Below are 23,161 nucleotides of genomic sequence, written 5' to 3' on the forward strand. Positions count from 1 at the left end.
TAAGTTACTATCAAGTCTCAAATTAGGCAGTACTGCTTCTAGGAATGTGGTCCCAATTCTCCCTCCAGCTGATAAGGGCTCTTTCAAAATGCCTGGCACACCCATCTAATATGGGAGTTTGTAGCTACCCACTTGCTCTGCACCAAGTACTTTCCACACATTACATCACTTAAACCCACCAATTAGTTACTGCCTTCCTCACTTCATAGATGAGAAAAGGGAGGCTCAAGGATATGGAATTGGCCAAGATTACAGCTATGAAGCAACAGTCAAGATCCGAAAATAAGTCCATCTGCCTCCCAGCCACTGTGCAATAAATACTGTGTCAGTATCGATCATCTGGTGTGGCAAACTCCTGGAGAGAAAAGAACATAGTGGCTCTTCACCTTTTTTCCCTCATCTAGAACAATGTCTAGCAAACTGTAGGATCCTGTTCGGTAAGGCTGGTTGCTAATAAAGTCTGGAGTATAAAGACTAAGTTCAGAAACACTTGGTCAAACTGCTCAGTTAGTGTCTAGTTATAACACCTGTGTGATCTATGAATTTACATTATTGTGTCATGACAAATGTAGAATATCCAATGTGTTTATACCTTCCTTTATCATATCTATTCCCTGAAAGAATGTAGTATGCCAACCTTTTTATATTATTACACCATCAAAAGTTCAAATAATAGATTTAACCTAAGGTTGCTATTTGCCTTTTGTGCTCTAACAGTACCTGCAAGGTTTGCTGGTTTAGAAGGACAGCCTTGACATTAACTCCATTTGCCTTAAAGTCAAAGTAGTGATTGCTTCAGTCTAGAAATATGTAGCAGGATGTCATCAAAACTGCATAATGATAGTATAACTAATTTCAATTTCTTTTGAAGAGCTGGGCATCCAAATTTAAGACAGAACATTTAAAAACAAAAAACCCATCTATATATTAAGTACAAACGTAGAAAGCTTTAGAAGCTGAAGATTTATGGAAAAAGTCTCTGGAAACAGTTGCAATCTAAACCTGGATTTTAAAAAAACAAAAAATAGGGGCACCTGGGTGGCTCAGTCAGTTATGCATCCAATTCTTGACCTCAGTCAGGTCTTGATTTCAGGATTGTAAATTCAAACCTCCCATTGGGCTTTATGCTGGGTGTGGAGCCTACTTATAAATAATTAAATAAATGAATGAATGAATGAGTAAATGAATGAATGAATAAATATTTTAAAACAGTGTTTAAGATTAATTCTACAGGTACAATTTTACCTCAACTATTCTACCTTATGAAGACATGATGTATCTCAAAGCCTGGTAGCTTAACCTCAAGTAATTCATTTTAATGTTGTTTTAATTAAGACTATGAGATTGTTTTTCCAATAGGTATTACTTAATATTCATAGTTCTAACTCATTCTTTGGATTTTGAACTGGGAAAACTAAAATTGTGCATGAAGTCAGAAAGAAGAAACATATAGGAAGAAAGACAACTGGATTCCTCAAATGGCTCATAAAAGGAAAAAACCAACCCAGTCCAAACAGTGTTATGAGTCCCTTCTGACGCTTTGATACACTGATGAGTATGTCAAGGGAAAAAGAATCAACCTTTCTAAAATCCTCCCTGTATTATAGTGAGTGTGTCGTCATTGCTAAATGATGGGCACACTGATAAAATGGAGTTATGCTTCTTCACATTTTAATCATGTATAGTAAATAAAATTTAGTAAAAATGATTAAGTATCCACATCTACATGGAAGTTCAATGCGCGCTAAAAGATTACATGAGAATTTTGATTATGAAATTAAGTTCTTGGAGTTCTGGTCCCAAATTCTAGAAGACTAAAGAAAGATCATTAAAAAGTCATATTTACATAATCTTGGTGCAGTTCTAGCTGATTTCACTACAATGTAAAAATGGTAACAATTATAACTGTTCTGTGTGGAACAGTTATGCAGCCTGTGGTCAGTCATGGGGGACATGGGTCAGCTTGCTCCTGGTGTTTGATATTTAATCCAAATCTGTTTCCATGTGTCAACAGAGAGGGTAGATCTTTAGAACTCCTATGGAAGGTAATGAGACAATGACCAGGTAAACACTTTATAGATGACAAGGGAAGGAGGATAGCAGGTCAGACGGGATCCCACTTGCTTCCTTCCTACTGGTGAAGCATCTGCCCCCATATTCCTTCCCATTCCACACCACTGCGGGCACTCCAGTTCAGACTATATTACCTGCACCTAAACTACCTGTCTCCAGGTAAGAACAGCAGTTTCCTCCCTTGTCTGTGCCACTCATCTCACTCCTCAATGACTGCCCTGTGTTACTGCTGCATGAATGTGACTTTGTGAGCCCATCACAGATCAATACCACACAGTGCAGCAGTACCTTCGTAAGTAAGGCCCAGTTTCTTCAGCAAGGCCCTGCAGACTCTCCACAATCCTGGCCCAACACACTATTCGTACCTTTTTCCCCACAATTCCCCTCTGCATCCCACACTTTCAGACAAACTAGAATACTGGCTATTTTGTGGACCTAACTCTTATTTTCCTCTAGCTGCTTTTCCTTATCTTGTAGCTTTCTCAGGGAATACCTTCCTTCACTTCTTTTCTATATCCTACACATTCTTTAAGTAGTAACTACCACTAAGCCTCCCTCACTAGGCCCATGCTGTGTGCTTCTTCCTTATCAAGCCCTCATCTCTACTCAAAAGCACCCTATTGGGTTCACAGAGAGGTATGATACTGGAATCCTATGACCCATCCCCTACATTCTGACTAGGTTCTGGCTGAAGAGAGTAGCACAAAGTAAGTGGGGGAAAAAGGTAAGGGATCTGCCTTATTTTTGTGTTTTTGGTTTTTTTTAAAAGATTTATTTTTTTATTGGTGTTCAATTGGCCAACGTACAGAATAACACCCAGTGCTCATCCCGTGAAGTGCCCACCTCAGTGTCTGCCACCCAGTCACCCCCACCCCCCGCCCTCCTCCCCTTCCACCACCCCTAGTTCGTTTCCCAGGGTTCAGAGTCTTCCATGTTCTATCTCCCTTTCTGATATTTCCCACTTATTTTTTCTCCTTTCCCCTTTATTCCCTTTCACTATTTTTTATATTCCCCAAATGAATAAGACCATATAATGTTTGTCCTTCTCTGATTGACTTATTTCACTCAGCATAATACCCTCCAGTTTGTTTTTAAAGTTTCTAGGCAGCTACTCAAGTGATGCAAGATATGTCCCAACTCCTTCTGACATCTACTCCTGGAACCCATAAGGTTGAGGGTCAGTCCCAAGCTGGGACTGAAAGAGCAGAGAGATCTAGTGCAAGCCCTCAACGCAGCTGGAAACTGGCAGGTGTAAAAGGGTGTGAGAAAAACAGGCTGGCACTTGGAATGCTTGAGAGTCGAAATGAAAAACTTAGGACCCACACAGGTGGACTCTAACGTGCCATGGCTCTTAGGGTATTATTTACCACCTCTACTTCATTGTTAATACTTTCACTTTTGAAAAATCTTACCTTAAAGATCACTGCTTTCTAATTCTTTTTAAGTTCCCCAAATGTGCAATGCTACAGAACCACATAGCAACAACAGGCTATGAATGGGGCATATGTGTATCCAGTTCACATAGGCCTCATTACTCCTGATTGTCTTAATTCCTGCCATTGTAACTCACTCACCTATTTGGACAAGAAGGCATCTCAATTCACTTCTCCTAGTGTTGAGGAACCTACCCTTATGGGAACCAGCTAGATCAGTTACATCTTACCTACATGGAGTAGAGGAAAAAGCTGAAATGATCCCCTTCAACACTGGCCAGTATTTGGGACACAAGGCACCCAAAGACCTCTGCTCACTCATCAAAGTCTCCCAAAAGCAGCCATAAGTGAACTAGCATAGATGTATTCCAATAAAGCTTTACTTGGGCACTAAAATTTGAATTTCATATAAATTACATGTGTCATCAAACACTATTTTGATTTTTCGTTCAACATTTAAAGACATAAAAAACATTTTTGGCTCATAGGTCATACAAAATGCCTTTGGATTTGGCCTGTGAGTCCAGTTAACTTCCTAAGGGACTTTCCTCTTTGTATCTTATATTTTGTATCTTTCCTTTGTCTTACCATTACTGCTACATAATAAACTCCTTAAATGCTAAGGCCAAGTCATATATATTTCTGTAACTCTTTGCTGATACTGTTATGATGCCTTAGAGAGAGAAGGGATTTGATTTATGTATGTTGCATAAGTGTCTCCAGCTTGTTATTTTTCAGTATTAATTCCTATTGAAAGGAACTCTAAATTGCAAGAATATAATTCTTCCATGTTTTCTAGATAACATATGAAGTACTATTCAATGAATTTCATCTAGGTCAGACCCTATTACTATGATTAGGGTCAAATAAAATGGTTCCTCTTTGTTCTCCCAGATTTGTCTTAAATATATAAAATTTTCTGCCTTTATCCTCCTTAAAAGAAGCAAACTTAAAGTTACTTCTTTGAAAATTCAAATGAATAAAAACAATCTCAAAACTGACTTTAGATTTATTAAACAAGGCACTAACTATAGAAAATAATTTTAAGCCATAATATCAAACCATGTAACTTACCTGGTTTTCCACACTGCTCAGCTCCAAAACTGCAGAAATTACAAAATTTATCTTAAATAGTATTAGAAATATAATACAGATTTCAATTGACTATTCTGAGTAAATATTTATGAGATCAGTTGATTTTTTTGAGCTATACCCACCAGTTTACTATATAACTCAAATTTCCAAAGAACACTAACATAAATATTTCAAGTGATTTTTTTTTTTGGTAGCAGAATAACCATAGGCTCTTAATCATCTGTGACAATTAAAAGACAATTTATTATCTGTAAACCATACAGGAAATGCTGCCCCCTACAGAGTATTTTAAAACAACAATGATGGTTTTACATAAATGCAACCCAGACTTACCATGAGAGCAACTTTTTAAAAATTCTAGTGATTAACAGTACTTACTGGTTAACAGGATTATTGGAGGAAAAAGGAATTCTATAAAGATGACTGGAATTTTATTTACCCTCACCTTTGTGTTTATGCTCATATACAATATCCTTCTATACATAAGAGTGTATGTATAAACCCACAAAGGTTCCAAGGACAAACAATATTGATAAATAGAAAGAATATGCCAATTTAAGAGACTAGAAAACACAAATGTCTCCGAGGAAGACACTAACCAGGAATTTGCTTCGCCACATGGCAGGACAATCCAGGCAGAGAGAAAGAACAAGGATCAGTTCTGTCGTGACCACACAGCAGAGCCCTATCCTCCTCTTACCCATCTCAGCAGCACATGTGCTCGGGAGCTCTGAAGCCCTTGGTTTCTGGATCGGCTGGTACTCAAGTGGTTAGCAGAAACAGGCACAAACGGCACTTCAATATTTTATTTGAATTCCATGCTATTTAAATTTCCTGAAAGCACTAGGACTGCTCCATTCTTAGAAACATTTTAATTGGAATGGGGAATTGACTAGGAAATAAAAAGCTCAAGAACAATACAGGAGAGGAAGAGAACATAAAGTAAGAACTTCCTCCTGGATAGGGGAAGGGAATAAAGTGATAATCATGAAGAAGTAGAGAAACCAATTCCGGTGAACCAGTTAACTCAGACAGTAAAGGGAACTAGATTTAGAGGCTGTAAGGCAAGTCTCAGGATCAGAGAGTCTATCAACTTGAAATAATCGCTGATGAAACCACACTATTCTATGAACTGTTCACTCATAATATTTAGAATACTTCCCTCCATTCTACTGTATCTAAATAACACTCATCCTTCAAGTCCCAATTCAAATCTCATGCCTTAAATGAAGCTTTCTCTGATTCCTATTGAAATAGCCCTTCTTTTTTGAACTATTTCATCCACATTTCATGTACCATACTTAACCACCATCTACCATGTATTTTGTTTTTGATGGATATCTTAGCTCCTCTATGAGCACGTATACTCCCCAAATACAGTACACAAGTCTAATTCATCTTTCTGCAGCTCTCTGTATTTACAAGGTACTCCACACATAATATCGCATTTTTGTGGGTACTGACGAAATACCTGTTGAATGGATAAATACATGAACTCATCAACCAATTAATAAGTACTTTAGAATAACAGGAAACAGGAGTAGGAACTGAGAATCAAAAGTCAAATAAGGTAGAGGCTCCATTCCGTAGGAGGTTACATGTTTTAAATGACAACATGAAGGCAAGCCCATTACCCGGACTTTACACTTTCAATGTATTTCTTCTGTGAACTACTTATCACAAAAGCAATTAAAAAAAAAACCCTAATATTTGTATAATTCCATACCACCCCTACGAGAATCTTAAGCTCCCTGAGTGCATGAGCCACAGTTCCCCTATTCACAAGTATACCTCCAGACCTAGCTCAGCACCTTGACATAGTAAGTGCTCAACATTGGCAAGTAGCTTGCAAAATAATTTTACATAATGTATTTGAGGAGTAAAAATTAGAAAGTCTAACAGTTCTTTAAAATGTCCATAATAGGGGATCCCTGGGTGGCACAGCGGTTTGGTGCCTGCCTATGGCCCACGGCGCGATCCTGGGGACCCGGGATCGAATCCCACATCGGGCTCCTGGTGCATGGAGCCTGCTTCTCCCTCTGCCTGTGTCTCTGTCTCTCTCTCTCTCTCTGTGACTATCATAATAAATAAATAAATAAATAAAATGTCCATAATAGGAAACTCATAAAAATTAAATACAAAATGGGGTACCTGGGTGGCTCAGTTGATTGAGCATTCAACTCTTGATTTCAGCTCAGGTCAGCATCTCAGGATCATAAGATTGAGCCTGGTACTGAGCTCTGTACTGAGCATGGAGCCTGCTTGAGATTCTCCCTCCCTTTCTCCCTCTGCCTCTCACCAACTCCTCCCCAAACCTTGCTGATGCAGGAGCTTACAGTCTCAATCAATCAATCAATGAATAAATGAATGAATGAATGAATGAATAAATAAAAATAAATAAATAAATATTAAATACTGTCAGATAAATGTCAACATTGGAAAATCCTAGTGATTTATCTTTTAGTTTTCAAATTGGGAGTAATTTCTACAACTCAATGAAAAGAAGCACTTGCTAAACTGACTTTGGGCTAAATAGAATTTAAGTGGTAAAAACCAATTCATCTCTAAGGTCGCATCAGAACTCAGAGTTCACACAATACACTTGCCATACCCCAATTTCTTGGACAATCATTTTTCTTAAAGAAAAAGAGCAGCCCAAAGCCCTGTCCTACGACTCTTGTCTTTCACACGGACTGAGATTATAGCTATCTACAGAAGGACCAAATAAGGCAGTCATTTCTGAAAAACTGATTGTTAAGCCCAATAAACACTAATATGTAAGGGCTATTAATTATAGGAAAAACCACTTTTTAGTTGGTAACAAGAACTAATCTCATGAAGGCTGTTCCTAGAGTTATAGCCTACCATGGAGCTCCTAGGCATCAGACCTCAAACGTTTATAGAAAGGTAGGTTTCTGTTAGCCTTCAAAACAAAACAGAACTGGAAGGCCTGGCTGGCTCGGTTGGTATAGGATGCGACTCTTGATCTCAGGGGTTTGAGTCCAAACCCCATGCTGGGGAGAGATTCCTTAAAAATAAAATCTTTAAAAAAAACAAAACAATGGGCAGCCTGGGTGGCTCAGCGGTTTAGCACCGCCTTCAGGCCAGGGCGTGATCCTGGAGACCTGGGATTGAGTCCCACCCACGTCCGGCTCCCTGCTTCTCCCTCTGCTGTGTCTCTGCCTCTCTCTCTCTGTCTCTCATGAATAAATAAATTTAGAAATCATTAAAAAAAATAGGACAAAAAAAAAACTGATTTCAAACATATGTTTTCATCAGCCAAAAAATCTATATAACTGAACAAGTATTACAAGGTTTCCACAAAATGGTGAATATACTTAAATTTAAAACATTGAATTATAGTGGTTAAGAGCCCACACTTAAAAAAACCAAAAAGCTTTTTATGAAGGCAAATCATGTGCAAAAGGAGATCACAGGATGGTGAGCTGCCACATATGCATCACCAGCTTCACACAGGTACCAACTTGTGGCCAACCTGGCCACACCTGGCCCACTTCCCCCCAAGACCTCTGGGATATTCTAAAATAAACCCCAGGCTTCCTATAATTTCATTTACAACTATTTACACACTTCAAAAGGCACAAACTTTTGAGTCCAACAGACCTGGTGTCAAATCCAGGCTCTACCAACAAATAGCTTTGTGACCCTGGACAAGTGACTGAACTTCTCTGAGCTTGTCTTCTACCTGCTAAATGGGAAAAGTAATCCTGCCTTTCCAGGATTACAGTATGGAGGAAATGAGATAAGGCATCTAAAGTATGGAACCTAGCACTGGCCCACAGGAAAGAGTTACTGTGGCAACTGTGGTTATTATTACTGTACTAGCACAGTAAACCAAGATTCTTTCTGACTCATTTCCAATAGCCCCACAAAGGACAAAGCAAATAGCAAGTATATGTATATATTAAAAAAAGACGCTAACCTCTCTATGCTAAATTTAGACTAACAAAACACTGATGATATACGACCCCCTGGCCCAACACTGATCCCCAGGAGTTTAAGGCAAAGAGGTAGAGAATAATCTCTCTGGCTAAGACTGTAGTACTATGGATTTCAACCATCCTCCATGAGAGAGGGGAAGAATTACTTTCCTGTCAACCTAAACCAAGAGAAAGGGAGTTTTTTTTTTTTTTTTTAAGATTTATTTATTTATTTATCATAGAGAGAGAGACAGAGACAGAGACAGAGACATAGGAGGAGGGAGAAGCAGGCTCCATGACGGGAGCCCAACGTGGGACCCGATCCCAGGACTCCAGGATCGCACCCTGGGCCAAAGGCAGGCGCCAAACGGCTGAGGCACCCAGGGATCCCCCTGAGAAAGGGAGTTTTAAGAGGGGCCTTAGACAGTGTAACCTACCACCTCTGGCAATTGCAGGGTACAAAGATTGGTATCTGCCCCACACCTGATAAAAGCCCCCTATCGAGAAGCAGGAATAGGTAGCCTGTGGTGGCTATGCAGAAAGAAGCCTGCTTTGGAAGCAAATGGTACTTCCTGCAATAGCAAAGAGGAACCTCCTCTCTCCCCGGTGCTGGCTTCCCAACCTGAGGCAGCCCTGAGATGGGAAAGGGAAGATTTACTTTTTTAATCAAGTTCAAAGAGGACATTTTAAGTACTTAAAAGAGACCCCTATAATTTAAAGTGATATAAAAATTTACAGAATATCTATTATATAAGATAGGTATGTATGTGATATGATATTTATAGGATATATATTCCATCCAGAAACAATAAAAGAACAGAAAGAATGAGTTCAAAGAGAGAACTGAGAGAAAAAAATTAAGTTGTTTCTCATGATGTTCAGCACCTTCAATATAATAGTTACATTATATGTTCAAAAGCTGAGCAAGAGCAGAGTGAGGAATGTCATCATAAAGATTAATGAAATGCAGATATTAGTACGAATAATAAACTGTATGAAGTGTATAATCAAATATTAAACTATGCCACTTCTAAACAGAATAAAATTTCAAGGCATATTAGAAAAGCTGTTCTCTTTTCATCTCTTTTTTCATTTATTTTCAGTGAGTAACCACAGCTAAGTGATGCTCTCATCAAGGATTCTACCCACGTCTTCCCAAAAGAATGGAACAGGGGGAGGAAGTGAAAGTTGCTCAAGACACAGGACAGAAACAAAAAACAGGGATGATCATGTGGCCTAAGGTTACTGATCAGGGACAGAAACTCCATGCACAAGTACTGTGTTAAGCACTAAAATAGTCCTTAAAGGGGCAAAGCAGGTTTTCTGCCCTTAAAGGAATTTGGAATAGACACGTAGCGACAGTGAGAGATCAATGTACACTGTCCCCACAGAGGTAGAGAAGCAGTGGGAGAAGTAACACAAGTTTGAGACTAACTCAAAGCCCGGGAAAGAATTCTTGTGAAGGCTCCCATGAAGTCAAGGCAAAGCAAATTCATGGTTCTTTTAAAAACTTAAATCTTAAAATAAAATGAAAACTCAGATCTTAGTCAATCTATTATAATGAAATATTCTATAGATTCTGAAGTCTTGATACATTGGTTTTGAAAGCTCCTTCCAATTATGATCAATATTTCTTAAGGGGGAGAGCTACTTGTTACTTTCAAACTATGGAAGCACTGAACTGACCTTTCTCACAAAAAGTGTGATCACATGATTACATTTTGAATTATAAGTAGGCACAAATACATTCCTGGAAAATACTGAATTCTACAGAACTACCTCTGCTTCAATTACAGGGTATCTAAACAAAACGAGATTCTTCAATAGAAAAATGGCATCCCTGTGCCATCCACCTATACCAACACAGCTTACGACCCACATCCAGAGCTTGTCCTCCCCATAGCTTATGGTATGAATTCTAGACAACCCAACTCTCTGTTTCAGCACTAACTAACCATGACCCAAATTAGCCTCAGAACATGCTTTGTACAGTTTACAGAGACTTCAGATTCTTTTGCAACAGACAGACCTCTGGTGTGTTACCTAAGGTTTGACGTTGCTACCAAGACACAGCTGATAAAAAGTCAAAAGTGATAATGATGAAAAGTCAAGTCTCAATTTCAATTCTCACCTACTAAACTGTTTGAGTAATTGATTACCATGTAATAAGTCAATGCAATCAAATTTATTTCTGGTTATGCAATCACAGAACTGATTACTTTTCAAATGAAAATCCAGAGAACTAGATTAGTTCCCAGAATAAAAAGCAGCAACCATGTGCATGAGTGTGTGCACACTTGCACACGCACGTACACACACACACACACACACACATACAGGGGTTTTGCCAGTTTTCCATCTGGAAACCATGATGTAACAGGATAATCGTAAACTCATTCTCACTATATAAATCTGTGAATAATGAGCAGATCATCTAACACGACTTAAACAAAAAATTAATTATGATGACATGTAACTCAAGTTCAACAGTCATTTATAATAGGTTGATTTTCCAAGGCAATGTTTTGCAACTCAAGAAATATCTTAGAAGGCAAGAAGAAATAACAGGAAAAAAACCAAAGCAGTTTCTTTCCCACCAATAAGATCGATTTTTCAAAGGTAGTAGCTCTGCAATCTTATGAACAACAATTCTTCAAAACAAAATACAGCCAGCCTAATCCAAGTAGATTACTAAAAAAGGTATCTTTCATTTAACTATAATTCATTTTTAGAATTATTATCTGCCTTAAAAGAATCTACTTCAAATATGATATTTCCCCCTAGGACAAGAAGGTGATAGGTTACACAAAAGTCAAAGAAAAACATAGGTATACTTCTAGAAGGGGACAAAACATTAGAGATGGGATTCTTCCTCTTAAGCCAATGATGTTACCTGGGTGGTAAAGGGAAGGGCTTCCTTACTTTCCCTTCTTATCCTGAAGTCTGAAAACTAAGCCCCAGAAGTATCTTAATCTAAGGACAAAGGAGCAATCAGACTCCCCAGGGAAGAATATAAGAAATATAAAGGATGGAAAGTGACTTTTAAATAAATGTGCCAGAACTAATCCATACAAACGGATGCCACTACCTTCAAAGTCATTACCTTGGAAATTATATACTTCATCCAATGATGCTGTTAGTCACTTTGGAATTTGTTTCAGAGCTCAACATTTTCCACATCCTTAAAACTAGCAAATATTTGTCTTTTCCAGGTTAGATTTGGCAATAGTCAAAAGTCCTCAGAGTCAATGTGTTTTCTTTGGAAAGCCTTTCCTGACATCCCAAGTCCGGGTTCTGTGTCCCCTCCCAGTGATCACTATGTCCCTGGACAGAATGCTTTTCACTCTATAATGGAATTGCTTACTTATTTGTCATCTGTCCCCCTGGGAAAACTGTAAACTGCATAAAAACAGGGAATATATCTTATTATTACTATTATGCCCACAATCCTAGTGTAATGCCTAGAAAACTGCAGACATCCAAGAAATAATGAATGATGCAATCCACTATACTACAAACTGGTTTGGAATACTATGTGAACCTTCTCCACCAACCCTTCCAGCATCTCTCAGGAAAGAGTACCACACCTCACTGTGTGATTATATATCTACAGAGAGGAATTATTACTTCATATACCTGAGGGGGGAGAAGTGATTGAATTTGATGATTTTCATTACTCATTTATGCAGAGAAAAGCAAAACTCACAACATCCTCACTGGCTAAAAACATAACTTTTCCACTCTCAAATTTGCAAGCACAAGAATATCTTTATCTTACCCAGTTGCAATATCTTTATAGTGTCTCTGTAGGCTTTCATCACCAGCTTGAAGTGGCGATAAAGTGGGTAGCACAAAACTCTTCTTCCAAAAGACACAAGGATTTCATGAACATTGGTCCAAGTCTGTGAAGCAGAGTTTAAATAAGTAATCATTTCCATATTATATAAACAAAAGGACACCAAGTAATATGAAACTACTCTCAATTAAAAACTCTAAGTTTGGATCACCATGAAGCCACGCAAGAGGGAAATACAAAACCATGAAATGAGATTCTTTTTGTATACCTTACATTAAAACACTTAATTGCAGTCTTTGTAATTTCTCATACTTTATCAAGATATCACAAATGCTCCCCCAAAATCACATATGCAGCAGGAAAGTTTTAGAAAGTCTTTTAAGAATTACATATATGAATCTAAAACACATGGCACTAACAAAATGCAGATGCACATAAAAGAGACTGTTAAATAATATACGTTTCATATTTTTGTCCTTTAGGACTATTCAAGATAGTGTAGATGAAAGATGTGGAACTCCAGTGAAGTGCATTCGCAGTCTTCTACCTCTCCCTCTTCTACTCTTTTTTTTTAGTGCTTCGGGCATAAGTAATACTTGGTAAATACGTGGTATTTACTTCAGTAATTTGCTTTCACTTATCAAAGTGAAAAGTGACTTCTTGGAAAAAAAAAGTATTTTATATTGAATAGTACCAAACTGAAACCATCAGCAATTCAAAACTTACTGATATCACTTTGTGCAAAATTGTTTATTGGATTTTGAGTAAAACTGTAACTGGTATATAAAACTTAAAATATAAAAAGTAAAACTAAGAGAGAATAATTTCCATGTATGTTAATCCTTAACAAATGAGAGATCTGGTTGAGAATATAGAGTACCTGACAAAGAACAGTTTATAGCTAAAAAAGTATAAACATTTTTAAAATTCTACCGAAAACTAAATATTTTAATAAGTTTCACATAGCTTTTTATATCTCTGGCAATTCTAAGTTATCTCAAAAACAATAAAAATTTCAAAGTAAAATCATGAATAGGTGAATTTATTCACGTAGATTTTAATAACTGAGCTATGAAATTATTTAGTCACCAACTACTTTGTTTTCAACCTAAGTAACCAAAGCAATCATTAAAAAAAGTTTTTCCATTATATGCTGATCACAGAAATAAGAGGAACCCAAGTGAAATCTAGAGAGCAGTGCTCCTCCAACTGTAATATGCATATGAATCCCTGGAGACCTTGCTACAGTTTCTGCTTCAGTGGGTCTGGACTGAGTTTCTGTCTTTCTAACAAGCTCCCAGCCAAGGATGCTGGTTGATCCACTGGTTCATGGAACATTCTTTGGAGTAGCAAAATTTTCTGACAGAGCTGAATGTCTCAATTCCTGTTCAAGTCTTATCTATTATCTGAATAAAGTGATGCCATGAAACAGCCCTGGATTTTACAATTTAACCATCTCTGTACCTAGGATTTAAAGTGGAAAAAAAAATAGTACTTAATTGATGAAGCAATTATCAGTTATTTAAATTGACACTTCTTTTAAATGCTAGCTTTTCTTCCTTCCTTTCTTTTTTTACATAATCTCTACACCCAACATGGGGCTGGAACTGATGATCCCAAGATCATGGTCATATGCTCCACCGAATAAGCCAGCCTGGTACTTCCCTAAAATGACACTTTCTCAAAGTTCCTATTTATTTATTTCATTTCTTTTTTAAGATTGTATTTATTTATTCATGAGAGACAGAGAGAGAGAGAGGCAGAGACACAGGCAGAGGGAGAAGTAGGCTCCATGCAGGAAACCTGATATGGGACTTGATCCCGGGTCTCCAGGATCATATCCTGGGCTGAAGGCAGTGCTAAACCACTGAGCCACCCAGGCTGCCCTAAAGTTCCTATTTAAATTACTGTTTTGGTGTTCAACAATTTGTTCAGAGCTAGTACATTTTAAAATATCATCTTTTGATAAGACTTACACACTACTTTCTAGGAAAGAGATATAAAAACAATGATTACTAGGAGAGTTATCAGCTCTGACCATACTAATTGTAGGACCTAAGATAAGATATTTAAACTATACGATCTAAGTTTCCTCATCTGTAAAATAGCAGTAATACTTATCTTACAGACTTATTACAAGGAACAGGAGACTTAATATATATAAAATGCTTAGCACAGTCCTGATGGTCAGGAAATGGCAGCTAGTAGAACTATCACCTAGGTTTGATACCCAACTTTGAGCTCTGAGCCAAAATATATGCCAACTTACAAACATGCTCTAACTCCACCCTACTTGTTCCCCCAACAGACATGTGATTCCTCCTCCAAAGGGTGTTCTCCTCCTCCCAAACTCCACAACACCTTCCCTAGCTTCATTTGTATACTATGATTAGTGGAAGAGTTACAAATGCAATCAGAATTTTATTAAAGATGGGGGAAATTTTGTATAATAAAGTTTCCACTTTTAGAAGTTAAGGAATTGCTTGAATTACACCCAAAATGAACTATTGGCAAAAGAAAAATAACTTTTTAAATAAAATCTAAAAAATTACAACTGAAAATCATACCTCAAACCAGCAGAGTGTGGAACTCAGTTTTCTAATATTCCATGCAGATTCAACCTTTATTTGTTTTGGAGAAAAGAGTACTGTCATTTTAAAGGTAAAGTCATTCTAAAATAAAGCAAATATACCCATTTATTCAACTAGTTTCTCAGGAGCATTGACATACGTAAGAACTGAGAAGTGTCCATGACTGGAAACAAATAATTGCTTTGCAGTAGCTATCAAAGGCACGTTTCTGCCTACTTTCCTTGGGATTTCACAAAGTAAAGCTTTTCCAGTGATAAGAGTACCAGAACATAAGAGCAAATAAGCAGGGGCTTTGAAACTAAAAATTAAAGCAAAGCAAGGCTTGCTCAATTTCTGTCCTTCTCAACTAAGTTACTTGCCTCCCAAACATTCTATAAATAATCTGCCAAAGGACTCAAAGATAATGCTCAAGTGCTGACTGAGGCACTTAAAAAGCTGCTCAAGAATGTGGCCTTTCAGAAAATGCTTATGAGAGAGTTAAGTACATTCTAGAGAAGGTCTTGAAGTTGCAAGACTTCATGATGTCAAATATGAGAATAAAAGAATCAAAAATGGCAAATTTTATCGAGCATAACTGAACACTCTCACTCATCTCCTTAAGCAATAATGTGAAGTACTTTCTTTGTCAAAGAACATTTTTTTTTTCAATTATAGTATCCTTAAAAGATGAGTGGAAACAAAAAACATTTCCAGCTATATTATGCCCTTGATACATTCATTAATATTCATTTTGGAGTCAAATGCAAATCTCAAGAGTCACCTTTGAAGTTTTCAGAATAATAACAACAGAAAATTTGGCACATATCAAATTCTAATCCTATACACTAATGCTATGATGTTGAGAAAAGCAGATTAAATAATATACATCATGACCCAATTTAAATACACATACACACAAGTACACAATAAAAAACTGGAAGGGAGGTATCTCCTTGTAACACTAGTTATTTCTGATTGGCTGAGATTACAGGAAATTTTAATTATTTTCTTCATATGTATACTTTTCCTTTTATGCTGATATGAATTATCTGTGTAATTTGTAAAAAAGGAAAGCATATGCTCAGCTGGAAAATAACCCTTGAGCAAGTACAATTATAAACAGCTGCAGGGACACATTAACTGGAAAGACTTTTTTTTGGCTTTCCAACCTTTTTTAATCATACAATCACTGATACAGGTAAGGGGGAAGTTTAGCTCTTCATTTACAAATCAAATGTGGATTAAGAAGAGAGAGAACAAATTTTATATTATTTTTAAAAAGATCATTTAAGAAATAATGTACTTCATAAAGGTTTTACTTTTTACAAGATTTTTTTTGATAGCAAAAAAGACGTGATTCAAGTTTTCAAAAATGTGATTTACATAGAATTTTCTCAGAAGCAAATCTACCACATAAATTAAAGGACATCTGTGGATAAATGCTCAGATTCCCTTTTTTTGTAAAATGCTATACCTTGTGTCTGCTAATGGGACAGCTTGGACAGAGGCTATAAACAGGTATGGTAAAGTTTACCTCTTGTCAATGTCAAGTGTCATGTGGAAACAGCTCTTTTCTTTGGACAAGCCACCTCCCAAGAGATAATCTTTCTCTACCCTCAGCTTTCTTGCCTCGCTCTACTTGGTAGACACTGATACCCAGAGAGAAGAAAAAAGATCAAGCAAGCATTATGCGTTCACATTGGTACTCACCACTGACACACACATGCAGCTCTGCCAGGAGCATCCCCTGAATTACTAATCACAATGGCTCCTACTCTCGACAGGAGGAGTGATGCCTCACAGTTTATTTAGTCTGGTCACTTAAGCCAACATGCATAGACATACGTGCACTTACATTCCTCTCTCCTTCAGTGACACAAGTTTCATAGCAATATGCCAGCAAGATATCAATCAAACCGTAGTATACTTGGCGATGAGCTCTCTTGTCCAGTAGGTAAGATTTATTGACAAATTTTCGTAGCTGGTATTTCTCTTCTTCAGAAAAAGATACTAGGGGGAAAAATGCATTTCAAAATTAAATGTTCCATTCAGTTTTGTAAAACCCCCAGTGTGAAGGATTTGTCAAAATTAGAACTTCGATTATAGAAACTGAAAAGTTGTTTAACTCTGAATATAGAGAGAACTTTTAAATTAGACTTCACAGTTTTATTAAGGGCTGTGTATCTGCTCAAACCCTAAGTAGATCTAAGTAAAGGAGAAATGTCTAAATATCTATTCCTTATTTCTAGGATCCCGCTTTTGGCTATACTCTCCTGTATTCAAGGCATCTAAATCCTGGAGCTATTTACTTTAAAATAAAAAGACAGTATAAGAACAGAAAAAATAATAGCTAAATAAAGCACTCCATAAATACCCATTATCCATTTTGAAAGTTCTAAACAAAGAAATAGGAATATTCCCACATTATAGTCAACGTTAAGGGCAAAGTACTTATTGATATTCTTTATACACAGGAACAAAGTGTTACATCACACATATTTGAAGAGGGAAGATGGTTCTTTTCGACAGTGTCTTTTCTTCTTTGGCTGGTCACCCTGTTTCCATCTTCACTGTCAGCCTTGCCCACACTAATAACCTAGTATATATCATTTCATATTTTCTCTATTATATAATGCTATACAGACACAAAAACATATCAAGGGAATTTATATCTCCCTCCCCCCATGCACCCCGCCAAAGAATTCAATTATTTTTCTCCATCTAGCCTACCTCACTCAGTATTTCTGGCAAATCTCTCCAAGTCAATTGGCACTTAGCTAATTTTTGTAAAGGAGTAGAATATTCCATGGTGTAGTATGTTCTATCCAACCACTCCCCCTACTGATGGGCATCCACTATGCTTCCAGTTCTCTGCCCCTGTTAATGACACTGCATAAATGTCCGTAGCACATGTCCCTGGATACTGGAAGCTTTATTTCTGATAGTAAATTCCCAAGAGTAGATTCACTGAGCTAAAAAGTGCATCTGTTTTTTAAAAATACTTCATTTAAAGACTACAAATCTCCTTCTTTTTAATGGTCATGGACACAAGTTCTCTTTGCTACACACATCCCTCACACTCAGCAATAAATGTAAGAGCTTCTCCTACTCATTTCCATTTTAACAGATAGGAAGTATCCGTGGTAGGAAAAATTCTAAGATGAGACCCACTGAGTCCCATCGCTTGAATGTGGGCAGAACCTGTGACTTGCTTCTATCAAAGAGAATATGGCAATGGTGATGGGATAGTCACTGTCATGATTATGTCTCATTAAGAGCAGACTGGAGCCAGAGGCTTGCCGATGGTTTTGAAGAAATACGATGCCATGATGTAAGAGGGCTGTGTGGCAGGAAACTGGACGGGGGTGGTGCTCTGAGATCGAAGAGTGGCACCCAGCTGACAGTCAGCAAGGACATGGGGACCTCAGTTCTATAGCCACAGGAATTGAAGTCTCCCAACTATTATATGAGCCTGGAAAAGGACCCTTACTCCAGAAAAGAACATAGCTACCAAAACATATTTTAAAAAGAGAGAGAGAGAGAGAAGATACCCAAATTTATCTATAGCCTTATAAGATCCTGAGCAAAGACTGAGCTAAGTAAGCAAGCCCAAGTCCTAAGCCATGGAAACTGAGTAAAATTAGAAGAGTTTCTAATTTGTGGTAATTTGTTACACAGCAAGAAAAACCTCATACAGTGATTTATCTATCACTGTTACTGTAGTTAGTATTTTTCTAACTGCTGAACTTTGAGCATTACTTTATAGATGTGTTGGCAACCTGTGAATGAACCATTTAAATGTGTTTTGCCCATTTTTTTCTATTCGATGGCTTGTCAAATTTTTAAGAACTCATAATCATAGATATGACCCTCATCACACCTCCAAATCTATTGCATTCTCCCAATGACTTTGTGAGATCTTTTGCCAATGAATTATTTATTTTTTGTGTAGCTAAATATGTGCATCTTTAAAAAAAAAAAAAAAAACAGATTCTGGATTTACAGCCTTCAATAAGGCTTCCCCAACCCCTGAATTGTACATGAAAGCCTCTCAGCTTTTCTTAAAATTTATGATTTCCTTTTAAAAATATAAGTCTTTAATCCATCTGGAAGTTACTTTTTTCATATTTTAAGATTTCGGTTAATTCCAGATGAATAATTAATTGTGCCAACACAGTCTGGTCAGTAATCCATCTTTTCCCACTGTACTGAACCACCAACTTTGTAAAACAGATATGTTGCTTTTCTTGCTAAAAATTACTTCCAAGCATTTTCAACTTTTGTGATTGTAAATACAACATTTCCCCCCATTTCCAGTAAGCTATTGAGAGGAGAGAGAAAATATTTCTTTTCACATACCCTCTTAACCAATGTTTGGCTACCCGGACCAAAAAAACGAAAGTCCTTAATAAATGCTAATAAGAAAAAAAGAAAAACTTTAGGTCAACATTAGTAAGGTAAGCAAGTGTGAGACTAAAGTTCCTTCTAAGTTTCCTTTGATGTCTATAATACAGGTAAGCTATCAAGTTATCTATTTTTTCACATTAAAATATAAGCATTATCAGTTATTACCATACCTGCAAAGTAAAATACATCTGGTCTTAAAGCAAGATTTATGGAAAGAGTAACAGCTAACCACACACAAGTACTCAGTTCCTGGCCAGTGTGAGTAAAACATGGCCTACTATTTGTCTTAGAGCGATTTCCAAAGAAACTCAACCATCTAGGTATTTTAAGTTACCTCTAAATAAAGTGTTATCTCTCTCTTACTTTGCAAAGTAATCCTTAATTTTCCTTCCATGCCGCATCAATCATCTTCAAATTCACTTAAGAAAGTTTTTAAGCCCAATAAAGAGGAGCATCTGGATTTCAGTTCCAGTGCTTCCTATCAACCTCCTTTCAAAATAACTTTAAAAGGTTCTTTTTCCAGGGTTTAGAATTGCCCATTATATTTAGGTAAGGACAGGCTAAACTGCTAACCAAAAGATCCCAAAATACAGTGGCTTATATAAGAAGTTTTTCTCCCACGCTACTATTCTGAGTGAATGATCCAGGACTGGTGAACAGCATCTCCATTACATGACTTCCATCTATGCATTGAAGAAAGCTGCTGCAGGTTTTTACCATTTTCTAGCCAATGGGAAAGCAGAATGGGATGGCAAGCATCTGCTTTCTAAATGGTCCAGTGCACATAGCACTGCCACTCATTTCCCATCATCCAGGACTCAGTCATGTAACTACACCCAGTGGCAAAGGAGGAGAGAAAAGGTAGTCACCCAGGGGAATCACTCCTATACCCAGCTCCAATTCAGGAACCCTCTTAAGGGAGGAGGACTAATAAAAGACACCTGGCTGTCTGTGAAGCTAACATTTAGATAAAAAATTATTAAATCACCTTTTTTTTTTTTAAATTTTAAGTAGGCTTCATGCCCAACATAGGGCTTGAACTCATCATCCTGGGATCAACAATCACACACTCTACCAACAGAGCCAGCTAGGCACCCCTACATTGCCTTTTCAGTATTCCCAGATCACCCTCTTGATACCTAGCTACCATCCCTTTCTATCTCTGCTCAACAAAAACTGCCCTTCTGCTCCTCACAACTGAGTAAAAGTCAAGAGAGACTATGATTACTGACACATGCTGGCCCCTTCTCACAGAGTTCCCCTAACCCACTTCAGTCTTCTCTTAGGAGACTTCACTTTACCACAGCTTCTTTTTGTTTAAAGGCTTCCTTCCAGCAGTTTTTACCATCTATCCTCTGGGGAAAAGAATCTTAAATACAGTCATTGGAAATTACTAGAAGCAATATTCCTTTACTCATTAAAATTTACTTAGTGCAAAAAAAAACAGGTCTTGAAATATATTCATTTAATAATTTTTTCAATGATGTTAGAAATTTTATGATTAAAAAGTACGAGAAGAACAAAGAAATATATTTGCACAAGCATTGCTTACATAAATGACAAATAACTATGAAAATGCATTTACTTCATTTGCTGGCCATAAAAAATGTGTCTGTGTGTGTATATATATATATATATATATATACATATATCTCAAGTATATGTATATATACATATATATATGTATATGTACATATACATATATGTATATGGGAGAATCTCAAGTAGGCTCACCTAGTGTGGAGTCAGATGCCAGGCTCAATCTCATGACCTGAGCTGAAATAAAGAACTGGACACTTAACCAACTGAGCCACCCAGGTGCCCCAGAAATGTGTATTCTTTTAAACTTAATGCAGGTAGGTTCAGGTGAAGCATTTTTTAAAGACTAACATTTGGAAACAAAATTAATAAGACAAAATTAAAGGGCTCATGAAGATCCCTTAATTTAAACAAAAGCTCTCAGTTCAATTAAAGCAATCTGATATAAGGAAAATGTAAGGAACATACTCACTCCATGAAGAAAGTATACCTAACAAAGTATTTTAGTCCCTTAGTATTTCATAAGGTTTAAGGCAGTATTTACCTAGGCATAGTTTTTGAGACGTTCATTACTTTAGCTAATAAGAAAATGCCAAGTGTTCATGATGATATTCTCACTTGAGAAAAGCCTTTAACCTAGTTGACTAATAAGGACTTCTGCTTCCAGATAATTCTAAATCATAAGGTAAGCATGCCCAGAACCATTTAGTAACACATTAACTCATCTAAATGTTTACTCCTTCATTCTTAAATAGTCATCCCTGCATATATGCTTCATAATTTGTAAAGGCTGACCTGGGAACTATAGGTTCTGATGCTCCATTACCCACAAGTAAGGGCTTTGGCATAATACAGGTCATTGTCCTGACTGTAAATATAAGAAAAGCCTACTTGAATGTGCTCTTCTGAATTCTTGGATGCCAGGTACCCCCTAGCCTTTCCTTACAACAAACCACCTTTTTCCAAGTGTTTCCAGTCCCATTTTGCCCTAAATAGTTCATTAATAATATACAGATATATCTAAATTCTGAAATTCGAGCACAGAAAACAGAGATAATAAATAATAATATCAACAAAATAGGAAATCACTAGAGAAACCAAAAGTCTGGGCTCCCCAAGGCCTTTTTTTATTGGAGTTGTAAATCCTATCAGCCAAAGAGGAACTTGGGAAGGTTTGCACACAATCAGGTCTAACCAGCAGCAGCAATGGGAAGAACTACAGAGGCAGTGCCAACAATACTTGGATGATTGCCACCATGAGTAACATTTGTCAAGCATTTGTATGACTTAGCTACACTACAAAGCAGCTCTGCTATATAGTTCACAACATTTCAGTTAATTATACTTCTATAAATAATCTACAGTCAAACAAAGGCAGCTGAAAGCTCAAATCATTTGGGGAAGAAACTGGTGCCCTATCAGGATGCAAAAGGCCCAGGGCCACCTCCCAACATTAAAGACCCCAATCAAAAAAAAAAAAAAGACCCCAATCAATATGTCTGACGACTGACTGTAAAGGGGCTTCCTTCAAAAGGGAAAGTGACCTTCTTACTTCACTTATAATATTTTCTAGTTCTGTTACTTTTATATCATCCCTTCTCTCTTAATCCCCCTCCCAAATATCTGTCTTCCATGGGTCAACAGTGAAATAATCCCCGAACTGGCTCCTCTCAGAGGAATGCTAATCTGTTGATTGTATTGTATACTTTCTGGAAACAGATCAAGGGAACCCAAAGAAAATGTGCTGCATTCAAACCTCTAGCCTAAATGGGTAGCCCTGCAGTGCTACAACTTTCAAAGCTGACACTGACAGTTAGCTCTACAAACACTGAAGAACTCACTGGTGCCAAACAGGATGTCCCTGCTAGGAAGTTCATTGACTAAAAATGTTATGTGGTGTCACACCAAGAAACCACGTGCCAAGACTCTCGGGCTGAGATTAACCACTGAAAGACAACATGGGAAATGTGGTGAGTCCATCCTCATGAAACCAGAGCTCAGGGGGAGCACAGCATTTTAACACTTCCATTTAAAAGCCTTTAGGGAGGAAGACTGGGATCATTGCTGAAGATGTTAATAAAAGTCTCCATGTTGTAACTCAGGGCTACAACGAAAGTGACAGGAATCACCATCCAGGCAAAGGCAGGGAACAAAGTTCACCATCCAAGCCTTACCTGGAATTCAAAACAATCTAGCTTACTATTTTATGACCAAGAGGAATCAAAGGTAAGCCCTCACCTGCGCTGTTGTATCTGCCTGGCAACGGCTGATGAGGGAGCATAAAACAGAAAACACCCCACTGCAATG

General features: G+C 37.3%; 1 protein-coding gene across 1 annotated transcript in view; it reads right to left on the reverse strand.

Annotated features, from left to right (window-relative positions):
• Nucleotides 1-23,161, reverse strand: part of SHQ1 (SHQ1, H/ACA ribonucleoprotein assembly factor) — a 101,010-nt gene that overhangs the window by 50,389 nt on the left and 27,460 nt on the right. Inside the window, exons 7-9 of the mRNA XM_041764089.1 lie at nt 16,764-16,918; nt 14,906-14,959; nt 12,321-12,444 (exon numbers count right to left, since the gene is read on the reverse strand). Of these exons, the coding sequence (XP_041620023.1) occupies nt 12,321-12,444; nt 14,906-14,959; nt 16,764-16,918 (333 nt within the window). The remainder of the gene's footprint in view (nt 1-12,320; nt 12,445-14,905; nt 14,960-16,763; nt 16,919-23,161) is intronic.

The sequence above is a fragment of the Vulpes lagopus genome, chromosome 7 (genome assembly GCF_018345385.1).
Source record: "Vulpes lagopus strain Blue_001 chromosome 7, ASM1834538v1, whole genome shotgun sequence".
NCBI classification, from domain to species: domain Eukaryota; kingdom Metazoa; phylum Chordata; class Mammalia; order Carnivora; family Canidae; genus Vulpes; species Vulpes lagopus.